The 22,150-nt window shown below is 40.3% G+C and overlaps 1 protein-coding gene across 3 annotated transcripts in view; it reads right to left on the minus strand.

The window, feature by feature from the left end:
* ppargc1a (peroxisome proliferator-activated receptor gamma, coactivator 1 alpha) overlaps positions 1 to 22,150 on the minus strand; it is a 590,881-nt gene that overhangs the window by 73,848 nt on the left and 494,883 nt on the right. For all 3 annotated transcript variants that reach the window (XM_078215481.1, XM_078215483.1, XM_078215482.1), the window contains exons 3-7: positions 13,290 to 13,484; positions 10,240 to 10,362; positions 6,451 to 6,664; positions 2,581 to 2,626; positions 2,395 to 2,468 (exon numbers count right to left, since the gene is read on the minus strand). In XM_078215481.1, the coding sequence (XP_078071607.1) occupies positions 2,395 to 2,468; positions 2,581 to 2,626; positions 6,451 to 6,664; positions 10,240 to 10,362; positions 13,290 to 13,484 (652 nt within the window). The remainder of the gene's footprint in view (positions 1 to 2,394; positions 2,469 to 2,580; positions 2,627 to 6,450; positions 6,665 to 10,239; positions 10,363 to 13,289; positions 13,485 to 22,150) is intronic.

Consider the following 22,150-nt stretch of genomic DNA (forward strand, 5'->3'; position numbering starts at 1 on the left):
GATCAGCCATGATCTTATTGAATGGCGGGGCAGGCTCGAGGGGCTAGATGGCCTACTCCTGCTCCTATTTCTTATGTTCTAATGATTGTGAATCTTTGGAATTATCAACCCCTAGGGTTCCAGATGCTCCATAATTGAGTATATTCAAGGCTGCAATCTTTGATCGCTCAGATGATCAAGGGAAATGGGAGTGGGTGAAAAAGTGGAGCTAAAGCAGAAGATCAGCCATGAACATACTGAAAGTTGGAGCAGGCTTTTGGGGTTGTATGATTCACTCCAGTTTCTATTTCTTATGTTCTTTGATTATCGAGCCAAAGATCACTATTTAGCCAATTATTCAGGTCAAGTGCTCTACAATGTTCCAGTAATGCAGGCGCACATTCACACAGCCACAAAAAAGACCAATTTGGTAATAAAGCCATTTAGATAGACAAGAATAAGAAAAGTCAAGGAGCAGGAAAAAACATATGGGCCATTATATCTAATCAAATAATCTAGCTCTTCCATTATCAGATTCAACTGCATTCAAATTCATATCCAAATTATTCCAATTATATATCTAATATTTTGATTCTATCACTTAAATTGGATGTAATGTTGCATATAGGATGCATTTTATAAACATTTTTAACTCTTTAAGTGATTCAGGGAAATATTTCAGCTAATGTATGCACTACATCTTGTGTGGTCAGTGGAAATTATGCAAAAAGATTGCATGGAATGACAAAGTCATAACTAAGTCAGCCTCAAGGGAGGAATGCATCCTTCATTACATAGCTCCCTATTGAGTATGCAATTTATACAACAAGAGTTTTATGCAATAGATCATTGAAACAGAAATGATGAATAAATTATGGTACTAATGAAATGTATAATAACAGAAGAACATAAGAAATAGGAGCAGCAGTAGACCACATGGTCCATCATGCCTGCTCTGCTATTCAATACGATCATGGCTGATCTTGGGCTTAAATTCCGTCTTTCCATGACAAAAATACAAAGTCAATAAATTTCCATACATTGTGTAAAACTTAATATACAATTTATGTCTTCATTATTGATTTGATGAATATTTGCATGAGCATTTGCTTAGAAGTTGCATCCAGTCACCATGTCTCAATCTTAACAATCACAATTCCAAATATTTTTGCTTTGAATAGTGAAAAGCTCTTTTTAACTACTTAAAAATGGCACGAGGATATTTAATTTTACATTAGTTTTGTCTTGAAACTAATATTTTGATAAAAGGAGATTATTTTATGGCAAGCATTTGGTCATTTAAAAAGTAAAATATTATGATGTTTATTATTAAAACAACATTTTGTTTGCTTAAAAGATTGTTGCCCTTCATTTCCCCAGTACAGTTCTCCAATTACAGATTCTCTCCCATGCTTTCTGTTAATAGGTGCAACTGTACCTATTAGCAGCAAGTGTGGGAGAGAAACAACCAGTGACTGGGGAAGCAATGAGCAGTAGGAAGCTGTGGCAGTGCATGAGCCTGAGCACTGGCAAGGTGGCAGTTGCTGGCTGAAACACTATTCAATTGAAAAAGGCGATAATTTGACTCACAGGTTGGTGGACTGTGGACTGCTGGGTAGATATATCCTGCCTGGCAAGGGCCATAACCCTGGTGGGGCCATCATACTGGACTACAAAGGAACGAGTGGAAGTAGGGAGTTTGGGAAGAGGGTGAGTGGGTGAGTGTGTGCGTGCGGGCATGAGTAAGTGAGTGACTGCAGAGTGACTGGGGGTGAGGGGCTTATGAAAACGGACTACTGATGGAATGAATCTGTAGGGAAGGGGAGATTCATTTATTAGTTAGCAAATGTTTTCACAGCATGCTGAACAAAATTTTGTAATTAGCTTCTTCATCATATTGTTAAAAAAAGTAGCCAGAATATTCAAATTATTTTTAAATATATGAATTAAAGTGAAGACAGAAAAGATTACATGCACTATTTGCATCAAACAGTCACACAATATGGCATCCAAACTCTTTGCCCCAATACAGTCTTTTTGATTATAAAATTTCCATTAGAGGGAGAGTTAAAAAAGAAACTACCAGTAGGGTACGCAGAAAGTTGGTAAATCTGAATAGAGGTACATGGCTAAAAATGTTTAGGAACAACAATTCTATCGAATATGGTAGCTACTGAATACAATGATAAGTGATTGGTCTTTTAGTACTATGTAGCAATGAGAACCTGCCAGTGGAGTTTAGACTGTGCAAATTTTCAACTGGTATTGTAAAACAATTTGGGGAACAAATCAAGGAAATGGTTGCTTGAAATAACATGAGTATTCGAAAAATATAATCTTGCGACTGAATTGTTGATTCAATTTCTAAAGAACCATCGATTGAGAATACAAAGGTAAAGTAAAAATAGGTCTTACCAGCAGTACCAGAGAGTTGCACACTAAGTGTCCGTTCAATAGTCTTGGTCTCAAATGGGGAACCTCTAGGATCACTGAAAAAGTTGTTTTATTCTTTTCAGTTGCTTGATAATTTTGCATTAAAAAATCAAACGCATTGCTTCTTTCAAGTATCAGCAGTCCTATAATTGTTTTAGAAACACTTACTTTGATGTTTCTGGTGTCAAGGGCAGGGACAGAGTTGTTGGTCTAGCTGAAAATTTTAAAATAGAAACACTTGAGTATTGATAATCTAAAGCATGTATCTTTTTGCATTTTCTTTCTGTGTTAAATTCAATAATAAAGAGAAACTGATTGTTTTGCAATAATAACAGAACATGATAGAAGTTTACAGCAGCACAGCCACCATTTGAAAGAGTAAGTCATGATTGAAACCCTTCAATAAGAATAAAGGTTCAACCAGTTATTTCATCAGGAGGAACTAAGGACGTGCTTGGGTGAGACAGTCGACATAAAAATCCTTTTCCTTGGTCAAAAGGCAGCAGATTGCTGGAACTTCATGATACAGATATCTATGCAATACCTTTTCTTTATTGCAAAGGCGAGAAGTGCCGAAATTTAAGAGTGAAGTTAAATGGGGAAAACCCAGGAGAAATGGACTAATAATCTAGAGCTCAGATTAATCCTGGGAGGCATCGTTTTAAATCCCACCATGGCATCTGGTGGAATTAAATTGAATTATTGGAAGCAAGCATCTGAAATATAAAGCTAGTCTCTATAATGGTTATCATGAAACAATCATCGATTGCTATAAAAATCCATCTGGTTCATGAATGTTCTTTAGGGAAGAAAATCTGCCATTCTTATCTGGTCTGGCCTTCATGTGACTGCAGACACACAGCAATGTGGTTGACTCTTAACTGCCCTTTGAAATGGCCTAACGAGCCACTCAGTTCAAGGGAAATTAGGTATGGGTAATAAATACAGGCCTAGTCAGCAATTTCCACATCCCATGAAATAATAAAGAAAAAAAATGAATGGGCTAAAATGTAGGGAAATATAAGGTCATCCCTTTGGATGTAAAAAGAATAGAACAGGATATTTTCCACATGGTGAGAAACTAGCAACAGTGGAAGTCCAAAGACAGGAGGTCAGGTACACTAATCATTAAAATGTCTTGAATAGATGCAGAAAATAGTCAAAAAGGCTAATAGAATGCTAATCTTTACATCTGGAGCAATAGAATACAAGGAGGTAGAAGTGCTTCAGTTATGCAAAGTCATGGTTACACCACACCTAGAGTACTACAAGTAGTTCTGATCCCATATCTTAGGAAGGATATATAGCCTTGGAGGCAGTGCAGCATACATGGGATACCTCACCTTTAAGGGTTAAGCTACAAATATTTAAAAGTGGTAGGGCAGGTTGAGAAAGCAATTAATAAAGCATTTGGGATCCTAGGCTTTACACATGGTGGCACAAGTTATGAAGAGGTTATGGTGAACCTTAATAAGATATTGGTTAAACCTCAACTGGAGTATTCTGTCCAATTCTGGGCACTGCACTTTGGAAAGGTTGTGAAGGCTTTAGGGAGGACGCAGAAAATATGCACAAGAATGATTCTAGAGACAAAGGGCTTCGCTTATGAGGATTGATTGGGGGTTGTTCTCCTTAGAGAAGGTTAAGAGGTAATTTGATAAAAGTGATCAAAATCGTGAGGGTCTGGAAAGAGTAGAAAGGGGGGTATAAAAGCAAAATATTGCTGGAAATATGAAATAAATATAGAAAATGCTGGGAATGCTCAGCAGGTCTGGCAGCTTCTGAGGAGAAAGTATTTTAGGTTAAAAATCTTTCAACAGAAATCCATGAGATAGCGAGCAATTGTTTCCATTGGTAGTAGGGTTGAGAACTAGACAACACTGATTTAAGGCGAATGGCAAAAGAACCAAAGGCAACATGAAGAAAAACTTTTTATTGCACTGAGTGCTTAGGATCAAGAATGTACTAAGTGAAAATGTGCTGGAGACAGATTCAATCATGGCTTATAAAAGGATATTGGATAATTACCTGAAGAGAAAACATTTGCAGGACTATGGGAAAAAGGTGGGACAATATGATTTGCTGAGTTGCTCTCTTGGTGAAGAGTCAGCACATTCATGAAGCCCAACTGGCCTTCTGTGCTATAACTATTCTAAGATTCCATGCTTCAGTTTACTTCTTCCTGGCTCCCACCTTTTATTTTTCTCTTTTTCTGGGTTGTTCTGACTCCTGTTATTCCCATTATGTTTCACCCCAATTGCTTCCAATCTTGTTTTCATTTTTCCAGACTGATTTTCTCCCTTGTGCTGTGTGTTTTTTGGTTACTCCTCCAAAATAAGTGGGGAACTTGTTGCAAATTGTGCTTTCTTTGCAAATTTTCAAATGTTAAATGTGAATTTGAGAGCTGTGAGATACTACCTCTTCCGCAGCCAATTTTAGTTGATTGAAATTGTACAGGAGGTGATAGTAGGATAGTGGTAATGTTCCTGTACTAGGATTCCAGATGCCTTGCCTAATGCTCCAGAGACATGAATTCAAGTCCTACAGTGCCAACTGGAGGAACTAGTTTTAATTAATTAATTAACCTGGATCTCTTTAATAATTATCATGAAATTACCAATTGTCTGGTTCAGCAATTGCCCCAGGGAAGAAGTTTGCCACCCCTGGTGTGGCCTATACATGACCCCAGACACACACCAGTATGATTGTTACTTGACTGACCTCTGAAATGGCTTTGTAAACCATTCAGTTGTATGAAATCCTGACAGAAAAAAAGTATTGTGGATGTACCCACACCATATAGACTGCAGGGGTTCAAGAAGGTGCCTTGCTTCTAAGAGATGGGTAATAAATCCTGATCTGTAATACTCACATCCCAAGAACAAATAAAAAGAAAATCAAGGGCTTAGATTGGTTGCCTGGAATATTGCTATGGCTAGATAAATTCTGAATCAGGCAATAGCAGCACTTGCATGCTCATAATTTAAAAGAACTAAAATTGGCTGAGGTGGAAATAGAATCAGCTGACATTGCAGGAAAAAGGAGCAGCAAGAGTGGGCCATGAAATAGAAATACCAAGCATCAATACAATCCAGTAGAGTGGATCAGGAGTGAAGAGTTGTGGGTCAGAAGAAATCAGGATGCCAGACGAGTTCTTGCCAAATGTTCTTGTTGGCCTCGATCTCTCTTTCCTTACCCCACTCACATTGCTCCTTCTTATGACCCTGAAATCATCGTTCCACTTTTGTATGGAATTTTCCTATATTTATAGCATAAGACATTGTATTTGTCTTTAAAAATGAAAATACTAAGTGCAATTCTTGTTTGATAATGAGTCTGTGATGTGACTTGAATCACCTTACTAGATTAAAAATGTTGGCCAGAATTCTCCAGTCATTCACGTTGATGGGATTCTCCAGTCCCACCAGTAGAGGACCCCTGCCTACGGGTTTCCCAGCAGCATGGGGTGACATCAATGGGAATTCCCATTAACAGTGGTGGGTCCAGAGAATCTCCCACTAGCAGAGAATGCGCCATCTCCCACTGCAGGAAACATGCAACTGGGAGGCCGGAGAATCTCGCCCATCATATACAAGTTGTTGTTGATTCTACAATCAGGGCATATTTTCTGCCTCCACGCTCAAGGTCCGGAACACATTTCAGATAACTATGCGCCCCAAACCACACATTCCTGTCAATTAATTTAGAAGCAAAGCAAGGAAGTAAGGATGTGAAAAAAAGTTTGAACATGGAATAGAGTTTAATAGTGAATATTAAGTCTCATTTCACCACTCATTTAGATTGGCTCACTTTTGCAGAAATTGAAGAAGTACCTATGTGTAAAACATGAATACTGCATGGGTTCCGAATAGGTACTATTGTTACATCCACAGGTTACACTGATAGACAAGGAAATATAGGGCAATTTGGGTGAACTCCCAAAAAAGTGAAATGCTTGCACTCACACCAGTGAAGCCAAGAAGGTACCATGAAAGGCTTGAGCTTGGAGTCGTGATACATCACAAGCTTCATTCTTACCTTGAAGGTTATGTGATTGTTGAGATTGCAGCTGTATCTTCCTTTTGGAAATGCTTTTGGCTCTACTGTTAATTTTGTGGTCATTTATTTTGGACTGTGGAGGTTCATCACTGGCAGTCAAATATTTGAGCAATTCTGTGCATGGGCGGCGGTGGGCCTGTGATTTCTGCTGTTGGCAAATATTCCTTGCCTTGATATTTAAAGTTGACTCCACCTTATAATGATACAAGAAAACAACAACAATATTAAAAATGTTAATATAAATTATTCAACATACCAAACTATTATTACTTGAAAAATAAAGTATGTTTTTGCTCATACGGTTTTTGTTTTGTACATTTCTTTGCATTACAAAATGCAGCAGCTGCTAATAATCATAATGAGCACAGATGTCACATGAAATTGATCCCAGTGGCTGTTGAGATCAGAGAAAAACTTGAAAGCAGTTAAATGTTAAAGCAGCTTTATGTTATTTTTTTTCTGTTTAAGGAAGGAAAAGAACCAAAAAACACATCCATCGCTTTCACACAATAAAATTATGTGCAAGTGACAGGACAGTTTGCTTGGACATTATTGTGTTGTGTCTTGTTAACTCAATCAAAAAAGTTTGCCAAATATGTTTTTGATGAAGGTAGTGACACTTTGAGAAAATACGCACAGTATCTTATAGCATTTGTTGTGCAGACTGGCAATCATTTAGAGAGCAATGATAAGAAATTGATGGAAACTGAGTTTTCCAGTAGTACCTGCTACTGCAGAATGGAAAATCCGGTCCTGCATTTCTGGAATTCTTTCAGTTTCTAACACATTTGCAAACTGTTAAGATTGTAGCATCTAATACAATTGTAGTCTTTAGTATAACATATGTAGAAGGTGGTGCTGAACCACTTTCTTGAATTGCTACAGTCTGTGTGGTGAATGTACTTCCACTGTGTTGTCAGATAGGAAGTTCCAGGATGTTGATCCAGCAATGATAAAGGAACAGTAAGAAAAGCCCAAGACAGATGCTCTGTGGCTTAGAGGGGTACTTCAAAGTGATGGTGTTTCCATGCACCTGCTGTTCTTGGTGAATTATTGAAGTGCATCTTGTAGATGATATACACTGTAGTCATGGGACACCGATTGTAGAGGTTGCATATGATTAAGATGGTGGATGAGATGCAATCAAGTGACCCATTGTTTCCTCGATGATGTTGAACTTCTTGACTGTTGTTGGAGCTGCACTCACCTAGGCAAGTGGAGAGTATTTCAATATGCTCCCGTCTTGTGCATTGTAGCTGGTGGACAGACTTTGGGGAGTCAGGAGGTGAGTCACTCACTGCACTGTCATGCACTGTAACCACAATGTTATGTGGCTAGTCCAGTTAAGGTTTTTGTCAATGGTGACACCAGGATGTTGATGTTGGGAACTCAACAATGATAATGCCATTGAACGTCAAGGTGCAATGCACAAAATCCCTCTTATTGGAGTTAGTCATTGCATGGGATTAATATTACTTGCCTCTTTCCAGCCCAGGCATTAATGTAGTCCAGGCCTTGCTGCATGTGGATATGAACTGCTTGGTTGTCTGAAGATCTGTGAATTTTCAGGAATCAGCAGCATAGTGATAATGCTACTAGACTAATAATCTAGAGATCAGGACTAATGCTCTGGAAACATGAGTTCAAATCCCACCAAGGCAGCTGATGAATTTAAATTCAATCAATTTTTAAAAATTGGAATTTACAAAAGCTAGTCTCAGCAATGGTGACCATCAAACTACTACTAGATTGTCATAAAAACCCATTTTATTCACTAATCTCCTTCAGGGGAGAAAATCTGCCACTCTTACCTAGTTCAGCCTATATGAGACTCCAAACCTATAGCATTGTGATTAATTCTTAACTGATCTCTGAAATTTCCCACTCCGTTCTATTAAACAACGAAGAAGATGACTCATTACCACCTCCTCAACGGCAATTAGCACGAGAACAAATGTTGGCCTTGCCAGTGATGCTCACATCCCATTAAAGGCAAAAGAATGCAACTGAGCACTGGCAATCATCAGCAAGAAAACCCTTCTGACATCATGATGGAGGGGAGGGCATTGATAATTACAGCTGAAGATAACTGGGCTTGGGTACCTCCCTGAGGAACATCTGTAGCAATGTCCTCAGGTTGAGATGATTGATCTTCAACAACTTAAATCATTTTCCTTTGTGATAAACGTGACTCCAGGCAGTGGAGAGTTTTCCCTAGATTTCCACCAAATTCGATTTTAGAAGGATGCCTTGATGCCACTCATCAAATGTGTTCATGATATCAAGATAGTCACTTTCATCTCACCTCTGGAATTTAGCTTTTTCGTCGATGCTTGGACCAAGGCTAAAAGAAAGTCTGTAAACAAGTGGTCCTAATGTTACAACAAGCTATTGAGCCCATCGTATCTTTGCTGGCTCTCCAAATGTGTAATTCACCTAGTGCCATTCCCCTGCCTTCTCCTTGTAACCCCTTAGGGATGGGATGGTGGCAAAGTGTTTTTGTTTATTCTTTCATGGAATGTGCACATCACTGGCTAGGCTTTTATTGACCACCCTTAAATGCCCTTGAGTGGTGAACTGCCTTCTTGAATCACTGCAGTTCTGTGCTGTAAGGAGGGGATTTCCAGGGTTTTGACCCAGTGACAGAGAAGGAACAGCAAGATATTTCCAAATCAGGATGGTGAGTGACTAGGAGGGGAACTTGTAAGTGGTGCTGTCCCCATGTGTCTGCTACCCTTGTCCTTCTAGGTGATAGCAGTTGTAGGTTTAGATGGTGCTGTCTAAGGAGCTTTGATGAGTTCCTGCATTGCATCTTGTATGAATACAAATGTTTGTTTTTATAAGAGATTAAGTACTGAGAGAATTCAAATATATTGAATGGGCTTTTATGAATGAGACTGCTTTTTTATGTAGTATCAATTTCTGTGGTTGATACTTGGAACATTATGTTATTTCATCTGGGATGGGGAGACATTGGTGTAATGGTAATATTACTCGACTAGCAATTCAGAAACCCAAGCTATTGCTCTGGGGACATGAGTTCAAATCCCATCATGGCAGCTGGTGGAATTTGAATTCATTTAATAAATCTGGAATACAAAGCGAGTCTTAGTCATGAAACTAGCATCAATTGTAAAACCCATCTGGCATGTCCTCACCTGGTCAGACCATGTGAAGCCAGACCAACGGCAATGTGGCTGACTCTTATCTTCCTTTTGCAACAGACTAGCAAGCCACTCAGTTTGAGGACAATTAGGGTGAGAAATAAATGCTGACCTTTCCATAGATGCCCACTTACCATGAAATAACTTTTTAAAATTCTCAGCATAGTTCCTGCAGTCTTCTCATGGTGAATACTGAGTGATTTGGTGGCGGATGGGTACCATAGTTGGCATGAATTGGCCCTAAGTTGGCATAATGGCTATCCGGTCATTAGGATGAGTGGGGGACATGGCTTGGCATGAGTTAGCATGGATGGGGAGTGGGTGTGGCAGTGAGGAGGTGTGAGGGGTGAAGGGGGGAGTGGAGGGGGAAGGTTCAGTGTGTTGGGAAATGTCCTGGTTCTGGAAGTGAAAATCCAGGCTATAATGTCTACGTCAAGCAAGTTGAGGTCCAACATTGCTACAAATCAACATGCTCATGTAATCAGACAAAATTTTCAGTCATTCCAGAATACCAAGTTCATTAGTTTGAACTCTCATTCTATATGGCATAAAATATTATTTTCTTCTTTGCACAAAGATTTCTGATCACAAGACTGAAGAATACCTTTACAACAGCAGGGCTTGGTGTAATCCTGTTATGGTTGGTCACGCGGATGTGTGTACTGCCTCCATGACATTCATTGTAGATAAACTGTGAATTAGCAGGAGCCAGCAAGAGCTTCTTCAACTGGAAAGGTACAACCAAAACAGGGGAAAATTTAATGAAGCATAAAATAGACAGAATCTACCTGTAAATAACTTATCAAATCATGTGTCACTCAAGTTAGTCCAATTTTCACTTTCCATGGTCTGCCGTTGTTTTTAATTGTTTCAAAAATGCTTGATAGAAAACTATGGTTAAGAAAAACAAACTTACACATGCGCGTATTTAGAAGCTGTTAATGTTATTGTACCCAAGTTACCATAGAATTGTGACGTTAATGTACCTTTAAGAGATTTTTTAAAAATCATAATCTCTGCAGCTCTCACAGTCAGTGTTTCTCTGCTCACAGCCTTAGCTGATGTCATTATGTTGCCAGGCTGACTACGATCAGTCCTTTCATTGCTACTTAAGTGGTTTAAATGGGGTTGTTTCTGTTTACTCTGGGATTAGTTTTACAATCCTGCATTATTAGGACAGTCACTTGTTTTTGAACAGGTTTTTCCCCCAGAGTGTTTAAGGTTTCATTTTCAGTTCTGAGCTGCAGTTGAGTTTTAGCAGGGATAGCAAGTTAATCAGAAGTCTCTCTTTTCCTGTTTTATTTGGAAATTCTGCTGGTCATCTTAAAGCACGGTTCTGCCTTCCTGAAGGAAAGAATCTTGTTATTAATAGAAACATAGAAAAACTACAGCACAAACAGGCCCTTTGGCCCACAAGTTGTGCCGAACACATCCCTACCTTCTAGACCTACCTATAACCCTCCATCCTATTAAGCTCCATGAAATCATCCAGGAGCCTCTTAAAAGACCCTATTGAGTTCGCCTCCACCACCACTGACGGCAGCCGATTCCACTCGCCCACCACCCTCTGTGTGAAAAACTTACCCCTAACATCTCCCCTGTACCTACCCCCCAGCACCTTAAACCTGTGTCCTCTCGTAGCAGACATTTCCACCCTGGGAAAAAGCCTCTGAGAGTCCACCCGATCTATGCCTCTCAACATCTTATACACCTCTATTAGGTCTCCTCTCATCCTTCGTCTCTCCAAGGAGAAAAGACCGAGCTCCCTCAGCCTATCCTCATAAGGCATGTCACTCAATCCAGGCAACATCCTTGTAAATCTCCTCTGCACCCTTTCAATCTTTTCCACATCCTTCCTATAGTGAGGTGACCAGAACTGAGCACAGTACTCCAAGTGGGGTCTGACGAGGGTCTTACATAGCTGCATCATTATCCCCGGACTCCTAAACTCAATCCCTCGATTGATAAAGGCCAGCACACCATACGCCTTCAAATAGTTTGACTAAAGTCCCTGATGTTCTGGGAAGCTGTTCTGACTTCAATTTGTTCTGAGTGAATCAAGACTGAGAGTTTTCAATTCTCCAACCAAAGAACTCAATTTCCAGTGTCACGTGAGCATTAGTTTGTGCTGTGTTAAACTGTGAAAAGGGTTTTTTGACTATGGGATTGGTTTGATTGTGACATCTTGTAGATATCTTTGTTAAGGGTGATACATTATCATGATTGTTTGTTTCTTGTTTGTAATTGATAAAAGTTCTTGCTAATTTTCTTACTATACATGTTAACTATATTCTTAAATAAACTCTGTTTGATAAAAGCTCCTGAGTGGGTCATATGAATCATGCCTGAAGTGAAACATCTCATGCTTATCCTAGCCAATTCAAGATGCAAAACTTATGATCCAGGTGGGCTCTATAGAACACTTTGTTTCAATTTTTTTCAGTTTCTGACCTGAACCATAACAGAGTGCAATGTTACTATTATAAAGTTTGTAAGATTGTTTTGGGACTGTGTCATTAACTTAAGGTGAAGTGACGGGGATCATGTGACCTGTTCTGAAGTCTGCCTGACTGCAAGTCTGGGTGGTTTGGTTGTTAAAGATTAAAGGGGACCAAGATTGTTTTACTGGGAAGAAGATTCCAAGGTATTTATACTTGGAGACAAAGACAGTAGGCTTGTGCGCTATCAGCGGATAAACTGTGTGTCTATAAAGTCCCAGAAACATATTGAGAATATCAGGATGTAAAGAATTTTACTTTAAACTCCCCATTTACTTCCAGGACATGAGAGAGCTGGCATCTCAAGAATAGCTAATCAGCTTTTCTATCTGAATACAAGGCCCATGTAATTCACGTTTCCATGAAGATAGGCTTTGAGCGGGGAAGGGTCTAAATTATCCCAGAAAATTCACAGACAAGGTTAGTCTGCCAGCATCTGGGAGAGGGAGAACAACTAGAAGCCAAAAGTCTCTAAGGTTCACCGTGCAGGAATGGCAGTCAGAGTTTGCAGTTGGATCAAAAAGACCAATTCTTGAGGAGGAGGGAGGATCTACCTGAAGAGTGTCTGCAATGCAGGGGATTGGGGGGGCTGGAGACGAGAATGGCCAGGAGGGGGCGGTAATGGCCGGGTGGCCATGATTGGGTTGTTGGGGGGGGTGGGAGGGCATCACTGCAGGGGTCCAAGGCTGGCCAGTGATCGAGCTGGCCAGCAAACAGGAGGCTGACAGTTTGGGCCACCGCCTACTGAAATCTAATGAGATTCACGCTGGTGGTCTCTGCAGTGCACAGAGTGTGGGAGATCCGAGTGTGAACTCCCACTGAAAAAAACATGAATTACTCCAGTTTTCCCGCAAACTCAGCACTTAGAATTTTTTTCGGAGAATTCCGCCTGAAGTCATGTCGTCCTTTCAACTATTATCTGAAAGTAAAAATTTCTTTTTAAAAGTTATTGATCTTAGAGATTTTAACAACAATTTGTTCTTAAAGTGCAGTCCATATCTTCCCTTAATGTTACATTTTTGCAGGCATTTTTACTTTCATTTTCCTTGCGACCCTTAATTGAAAAATCCAAACCTTATTTTGACTACATCATACCCATGCAGCGGGTAGCCAGAGGCTCATCCAATTCTTGTTAAACAGTAGAAAGGATTCTTACTAGAGACGGCTCTTCAGCCTCCGGAGTCGGAGGAGTGCCGTCAGGCATTGAGGGAGGGCTAGGATCATTGACATTGGTTACATCCCCATCCGTTAGTGCATCAAATGAAGGCAGTCCATCCTCATCTATTGGAATGCTGTCCAGCGTCTCCGTTAAAGCAGCCAACAAGTTGGCCTCATTTTCTTCATCCATCTTCTGCCAAAATAGAAAGAATCTTTTAATAGTTTATCACATGGCTCACTACAGGAACACAATCTTCTACGAAAAGTGCATTTTGCTAAGCAAAAAAATTTGCAAATCAAAAAATATATTGAATGACACCACTACTGTGCAATACTTAAAACTCTCAGAGTTACTTTTCTTGAAGGTATGCAACCGGAATATATATTTCAACCATCTTCACTGATAAATGTTAGTTGGCTCAGTATATTAATGTACTTGTGCATTGCAACCAACTGTGATATTCACCTCTTATTCTCCCCATTGTGCGATGTTTAGCTCAGGAACTATTAAGTATGAGTTTTAAATCTAGAAGACTTGCTCCATGGCAATAAGTGTTAACATGTTAATACTTAACTCAAACCTTTCAATTCATTATTCATCTTTGAAAATAACCATTTGTTTAGTATTTTCATCAGATCTTTGTTTTCAAATGTAGTAATAAGAAATGTAATATGCATTATTAATATAATAAAGCCAGTGAGGTCCTTCTTTAAATATACAGACTGGAGTCCAATGACATCTTTGCACCCTGACAACAATTTAAATCTGGACCTGAACATATACCTTTCTTGTCTGGTTAAGTTGAAGTTGGAAGAGGATCAAAGACAAAAGATGCTATTTGAGGTAAGTATTTTATGTTTCTTTGTGGAATGAGGTGGAGCAGAATGTTCTTCCAAGCTAGTCAAGGCAAATTTAAGCCTCCCATGCTGTGTAATTCCTGAATTATCTATCCTAGACTGCCAGTCTACAGGTAATAACCATCTCTGTGGGTTTCCTCTGGGTGCTCCTGTTTCCTCCCACACTCCAAAGATGTGCGGGTTAGGTGCATTGGCCATGCTAAATTGCCCCTTAGTGTCCCAGGATGCGTAGGTTAGAGGGATTAGGGGGTAAATATGTGGGGTTACGGGGATGGGGCCTAGGTAGAATTGTTGTTGGTGCAGACCCGATGGGCCAATTGGCCTCCTTCTGCACTGTAGGGTTTCTATGATTCCATGAATAAAAGAGAATCTAATCATCTTCCCTTGACATTCAAGAGAATTGCATTGTTGAACACTCCTCTCATCTCTATCGCCATCCTAGGGGTTACCATTGACCAGCAACTGAACTGGAACAGCGTACTGTAGCTACAACATTAGGTCAGAGGCTAGGAGTTTTGCAGCAGGTAACTCAGCTCCTGACACACCAGAGCCTGCTCACCATCTGCAAGGCACAAATCAGGATGTGATAGAATGCTCTCCACTAGCCTGGATGAGTATAATGATTAGCAGTATTCAAAAGGCTTGACACTATCCAAGACAAAGCAGCCCACTTAGTCGGCACCCTATTTGGCACCTCAAGCATTCATTCCCCCCACCACACAGTGGGTGGAATTTTCCCATCTGGGATGAAGTCCCATAGTCTGCCAAGAAACCATGCCATATCTTTCTGCCCCAACCTCATTAATTATGCAAGTTGATATTTGGTGCCATATTTGCACTGTAAGAATTCTATGATTCTATGTTGATATTCTGTGGTGGGGCTGGCCTGCTGACACGTCATATCTGTATGACACATTGAAAAGACACCCAATATCACTAACTCACTAATGAAGAAAGAAGATGCATCTCCATTTCGAACTCCAGAGGCAGCCATAGGCCCTGTCCAGGTGAGTTCTGACATCTGCAGGCCATGTTGTTCTAGATGTGTTTTGGACTGGCATGTTTTCCCACTGACACTGTGGAGAATTGGGCATGGGTACAAGATTTTGGCTGGCCTGCATCCCATTAGCAGGATACAAATCCGTTTCACACCCATCTCTGGTGGGTTTTCCAATCCACCATGGCAGGCACCAGCATAAGGTGCTGTGGAAAACTCACACTTGCATGAAACTGATTTTTGCACTCCTGGCAAGTTCTATCCCCACTCGCCATTGAACCCACCAGCAGGGCCATGGAAAAATTCCACCCACGGTGGCAGCCATGTGTACCATCTACAAGATGCACTGCAGCAATCATCAATGTTTCTTCAATAGTACCTTCCAGACCTGTGTCCTCCACCACCTAGAAAGCAGCAAGCACAATGAAGCATCACCACCTGCAAATTCTCCTGAGTCATTAATTCGCCAACCTGGCTTGGAACAATATTACTGTTCCTTCATTGTCACTCGGTCAAAAATCCTGGAACTCCTTCTCTAACAACATTGTGAGTGTAATTGCACCAGCTGAACTGCAGTGGTTCAGGAAGGTAGCTCACCATCATCTTTTCAAGTGGATGGGAAAAAATGCTGGCCTTTCCAGCGGCACTCACATCCCAAGATGGAATATAATGAGCGGGATTCTCCGGCCGTTCATGCCAGCAGATTCTCTGGTTCCGCTGCAGTGAACAGAGATTTGGCTGAGTGCCAAATTCTCTGTCCTCACTGGCAGCAGCAGTGGGACATGAACGGCCGGTGAACTCCGGCCATAAAAATCCTTGAGGATTGGCTGCTATTTTACATTCACTTTCTATATAGAACAGGGGTATGGGGGATGGTGGGGATTGGTAATCAACCACTTATTAAAAATGCAGTGGCCTCATTCTGCCACAGTGAGGGCAGGAATTTAGTAACTGAAATCCATTGTCAGTTTAAAATACTATAGCTTGACATTTCCAAACTCCATTGTGTAGATTCTCTGATTCAGTTCGACCAAATTACAGGTGAAAATCAAATCAAAATCAGGTCATTTGGTCATTTATCTCTTTGCTGTTTGAAAATCAAGCAGATTCCGTAAGTAGTAGGCATTCTTGTCTGTCAGATCAATTCCCAGGGTGAAGATAAAATGACACCAGAGAATTTCTTGAAAACGGTTGCTTAATTCATATGCTAACAATTCAAAATTTTATTAATGAACAGTGAATGTTCTTTTTCTTCAAAGGGATTTATGTAATCAAATCAGTTGTCTTTCAAGTTGTCCTTGCTTGTATAAATATTTTGTGGCTTTCTAAAAAGATTTTATATCTTCTATTATCTGGCACATTCAGGTTTAAAACAAATTCCAATTGTTATCTAATCTTAATAGACAAATATGTGGTAGTCATCTGGACTAGAAATCATAACATGATTTTAAATTTTTATCACAATGAAAACCATTCATGCCGGGAGCACAGAACTGAATCACACCTGCCTAAACTGCTTATTTAATTCTCAAATAAATATTCTCCACAATATCTGCTTCTCTGGGCATTCACCAACCAAACCATAAAGTAATTGAATCAAAACTGTCTACTCATTTCCCTTCTTTGAAGTTTAAGCCTGTGCCCCATAGTTGTAGAATTTCTGGCAATCTTCATTTTATTATCGAGTTTCATTTATCTACCTCAAGAATGTTCAAAGATTTATCCCTTGTCACCTCTTCTCAGAGTAAATAATTCCTGGTTCTTGAGTGACTCCTTGGAGTTCATAACGCTTACCCTCGTATTGGTTTGGTTCCTCTTTTCAATTCCTGGCACAGTGGTTAGTACTGCTGCCTCACAGCACCAGGGACCTGGGTTCAATTCCCGGCTTGGGTCACTGTCTGTGTGGAGTCTGCACATTCTCCCCATGCCTGCGTGGGTTTCCTCCGGTGCTCCAGTTTCCTCCCACAGTCCGAAAGACATGCTGGTTAGGTGCATTGGCCATGCTAAATTCTCCCTCAGTGTACCCAGACAGGTGCAGGAGTGTGGTGACTTGGGAATTTTCACAGTAACTACATTGCAGTGTTAATGTAAGCTTACTTGTAACAATAAAATAAAACTTTAAAACTTTCTTACTATGTAGCGTATCCCAGACATTAGTTTCCAGCTGAGGTATGACCATCTTATTCACTTCCAAACAATCTATCGCTCCAAGATCGTTATGGAAGTCAATGATAACTGCAGAGCCTTTATATCCATGGCAAAAGTCTCCTTAAGGCCTTCGCCTCCACCCTTCCGTTAAGACCTTAAAGACTATGGGTGGAATTTAATGCAGAAGGCAGAATCTTCCGCAGGATCGAGGAAATTCCAACCCCATCCAGATGGGCTGGCCAATCATGGGCCAGCAGCTCCTCATTACCAAGAGTGCCACTCCCTGCCCTGCCCTATCCCACTCCCCTGGGATTTAGCCAGCAAACACAACAGGGTATGTTTTTCAAACTTTCTTCATGGCGACTGCCTTGTCCGCTGCTGGTTGAATATCAGTACCAGTGGGATGAGACACTTAATTGGACATTCATTGCCTACTTAAGGGATTGGGGCTGGCAGGCCATCCATGAGTCTTTCTGTCTCAGATTTAATAGGAGCAAGGATAAGAAGGTGGTGGGATCACCATCCTGCCAATTAAGTGCCCCCCACCTCCAAACCTGCCTATGGGAAGGAAATTAAATTTCACTCTAAGTTTGAGAAGCTCACTGAGTTAATTCTCAAGATCAAGATCACCAATGCACTTGCTTCTGTCTGTACATCCAGCTGAATACCCCTTACCATGTCACAATCTCTCACCCCATTTCAGCCCAGGAATCTATTTTTCCTTTTGTCATCTCTCATCTACATGCACTCCTTCCCTCAAAAGCTTATCCATGGATCTATTTACTCCTCCATCAATCTTCTCAATCAGCTCCTCCCTGGTCCTACATACTAGCCGATATAATCACTCCTCATTTTCCTCAAACTTCCTGCGACATTTAATTTGGTTTACCCAATCATTTTGCTCCAGCTCCCTCTTCCATCATCCAGCTCCACAGAACATTCCATTCCTACCTATCGGAATGTAGCTGGTATCTCTCCAGCAATGCTTCTCTTCCTTCTGCACTGTCATTTCTGAGGTACCTTAAAGGTCTATCCTTAGACTCCCTCCTTTATCTATATAAATAATCTGCATGTACAGTGTCCATATTTACATGGACACCAGTTCTACCTCTCTCAACCAATCAATTATCTCCATACTTTCAGACAGCTTGTCTAGGATTAGTGGCAACTTCTTACAGGGGAACATCAGGAAGCCCCAAATATATTGGCTGCAGTCTCTGTCACAAACTCCACACCTTGACCTCCAGCTGTACAGAAATAATATGGATTCCACTCTGAAGCATTCATAAAACGTCTAGAAATTAGCCAAAAATTCACAATAAACATCTTTGATTTAACCGGAGAAAAACAGGAATGGGGATTTTCCAAAATGGCAGCCTTAACAGCCAAGAGATTAAAAACTGAAATGAAAGTTGTCCAAATAGCACAAAAATATTATAATCTCTTTTTCTGATACATTTAGATCAGTGCAGTATTTAGTTAATAATCAGTAAGCTGATCTAAGCTGGAATATCCCGAGTCCCTCAGAGCTGTGACTTAGGTTCTTCTATCTTCAGCTGCTTCATCATAAAATTTGTTCCGACATAAGGTGGGGATGTTCACTAATGATTGCAGTGTTCAGTACCATTTGTAAATCTTTGAATAATGAAGCAATTCATGTCTGCATGCAGCGAAACCTGGACAATATTCAGGCTTAGGCTGATAAATGACAAAGTAATATTCGCACCATATTAACGCCAGGCAATCATCATCTCTAACAAGAGAGAGACTGGAATTTTACTGTAGTATCAAGTGTCCCAACAACAGGACTGGAAATGTGCAGGGCTTCTGTGCTTGAAGGTAGAATGGCTGGTCATGTGAAATCCTGCAGTAAACAGCCAATTATTTATGCAGAGGTGAGGAGCCTGGCCAATCGTGCAGTGGAGACAGGCAAGAAGTCACCAGTCTTTAACAAATGGGGACAAAGGTCTGGATGTCATATTTAAACAGCATCCAGACAGGCACCCACTCCATGCAATTCGATAGCGTAATTCTGGAATGCTGGTACCCCTCCCTGCAGCGCTGCTCAACATCCCCCATGGATCCCTGGAACTGCTGGTCCCCCTCACCCCCAACCATTGATCCCGATCACATGCAGTCACCCCATTCAAGTAGTGAAGAATGTCCCAGCGCAGACAATGAGTGGTCCCATGGTTTAGTGATGCCTCCCTGCAGATTCTCCTCCGGGCTATCTGGGAACGATAGGAGGTCCTGTTTCCGAGCAGAAGTCCCTCCTGCTTGACCAAGGTAGTCTGGACAGAGGTCACAGTGGAGATTAGCAGCCATATGGTCCACAAAAGAAACTGGAGGCAATGCTGCAAAAGGCTGATTGACCTCTTGCAATCTGCAAGGGTAAGTGCTTGCTGTAGTTACTGAAAAGGGCATTCATAGGCAATGTAAAAGTATAAGTGGTGAAGTATGACAGACAAAAGTGCTTAAAACTATGGCCTTGACATGAATTACATCTCTGCCCTAAGTGTGGTGGGAGAGTTAAAAAGTAAAAAAGAGGGAATGTGTCTCCAAACCACCAGTATACACCTATTACTGTTTATCGAGTGGTGAACTTTGTGTCATGCAAGTTATCCACTGGGAAGAGGTGGGATACTTCATTACCATATTTAAATCAGTTTCCCATGATGCGGTTGGAAGCTTAATTTTAGTTTAAGTTTGTGAGGGTTTGGCAAGCTTGGCAGTAAAAGCAAAGTTTCTTTTACAGCACTCCATGTGGGCCAGGAAGAACAGAGAAGTTCTACCCCCAAGTCCAGATCTCTTGATCCTTCCCTCCAGCGATGACCTTTCTCACCCCCAGCAGAAATCAGAATTCTCACTCCCACTCTTCTCCCAACTGCTGAGAATCACCCAGAAATGTCCCCTGCTCCAGTTATCTCCTGTTGGTTTACCCACCTTGCAGTAAGCCAGTTTGGTTGAGTCCCAGGCAAGAAATGGGAAGTGAATATATAATTAGAATCAATTATAATGAAGTCCTGCTATTAAATTCAGCAGAACTTCCAAACATTCAGCCTTGACAGGTTTGCCCTGAGCTCCCCAGTACCTTCCCTGTCTTCCCATACATATACTGACCACAAAATAATAATTTGCTGTCACAAAGGTCATGGGAAGAAGAATTAAACATTTCTGCAATTCTAAGATCCTGGGAAAGAATCAATAAGGACTTGATTTTAATAATATTGAAAAGACAGCCATATAAAACAATAGAAGATCAATTTAAAAAACTGGAGAAGAAAATTCAGAAGAATGCTCAGCATAAGTCTATCAATTATAATAGTAAAACATGAAATACATGTGACGGAAAATCAGACGTTTGGGAATATGGGTATCGGAGGATTATCTAAAATGTTTTCTATATTCTGCCCAAGTGTAATAGAGATGCTCAAACATCCTTCTCTGAGATGGGAACTATCTTGGATTTTATAAGGATGTAAGAGATGTTTGTGGTAGAACAGCTTGAAACAAAAGATTAAATCAAATTTCTTAAAAGAGTTTTAAGAAAGTGCAAGTTCCATTTGAGGTCAGAGGAGATCATAAGACCAAAAATGTTGCTAGATGAAAAAGGCTAAGGGCAGAACCATCAAAAGTGAGAGGTGCCTGTTGTTGGTTAGATTTGTGATAGATATGAAGAAACAATTTCTTTGAAGAATTGAAAGGAACAAAATTTTCACTGACTTGTAGAAGGTCATGAAGAAGATTTCCCATTGTAACATTAGAGGACCAGTGTTTATAAAGATGGAGGGCATCACTCATCAGTAACAGATTGTTTTTTAAATTTGCGACATCTCTTTGAATTGTTCTCTTGCTTTTCAATATGCCTTCAAAACCATCCAAAAATATATAAAACAAAATATCAAGTCTCTTTAATATCCCACAGTGAAGGCAAGTCTGATAAAAGTGCACAATTACAATTTTTTTTCCTTCTTTGTGAGGTTAAGACTGAATCTGATTGATTACTTTGTTCCTTGCCCCTGTAAATAATGTTGTGCAAATACAATGTACCAGCAAAATGTCATTCCTCCTCGCCAGTGACGTACACCTATAGATCTAGCACAAACAGGGTCAAAATAGGTAGTTAATTAATCGTAGCTTTATCTATTTGACCTTTGTAATGTAAGACATGAAGCAGTGCAGAAAAATGCAAACAATGAACAGTCCCACTTCCTGCCTCCTGTTTTGAAACTGCTTAGTTTGGATTTCAAAGTTATATACAATTTAAACTGTTGGTTAAAAAAGAGAATGTTATTTTCTGATTAATTTCTCATTAAATTATTTTACATGGTCTGGAGATGAGAATGTTGTCATAGGCAATCTCCTCAATGTCAATACTGGAGATGCTGAGCATATCTAACATGAGTTGACTACTTCAGCTGGGAAGGTGTTGGTCATTACCAGATCTTGGCAGCCAGTTCTCACTTGTCAATGTTTGTAGCCCATATACCATTGAAATCAAATTCTCATCGATCCATGGATCTGGTTTATCAGTAACTACAACTCCATGGAACATTGGAAACTTGCTGTAATGAATTGAAAGCAGATTTGTGAGCTGTCAACTGGTGAGGTCTATCTACAAGCCTGCCCTGCTTGACATAATGCTAAGCAATATTACAAAGTACAGCGTCTCAGCAGGACACCTGATATTCTACTGCTGATCAACAGTATTTCCTTCAAATTGTCCCTCTGATGCTTCGTTCCTTGTTTTGCTGGCTTTGTATTTGCTGTTGGGACTGGAATTATGTCATTTCCAACCGGATACACATTGATTGCTGCCCCGTGTAAGTTATAGTTATAGTTCAAATTATAGTTCT

Source organism: Mustelus asterias, chromosome 1 (genome assembly GCF_964213995.1).
Source record: "Mustelus asterias chromosome 1, sMusAst1.hap1.1, whole genome shotgun sequence".
Lineage (NCBI taxonomy): Eukaryota > Metazoa > Chordata > Chondrichthyes > Carcharhiniformes > Triakidae > Mustelus > Mustelus asterias.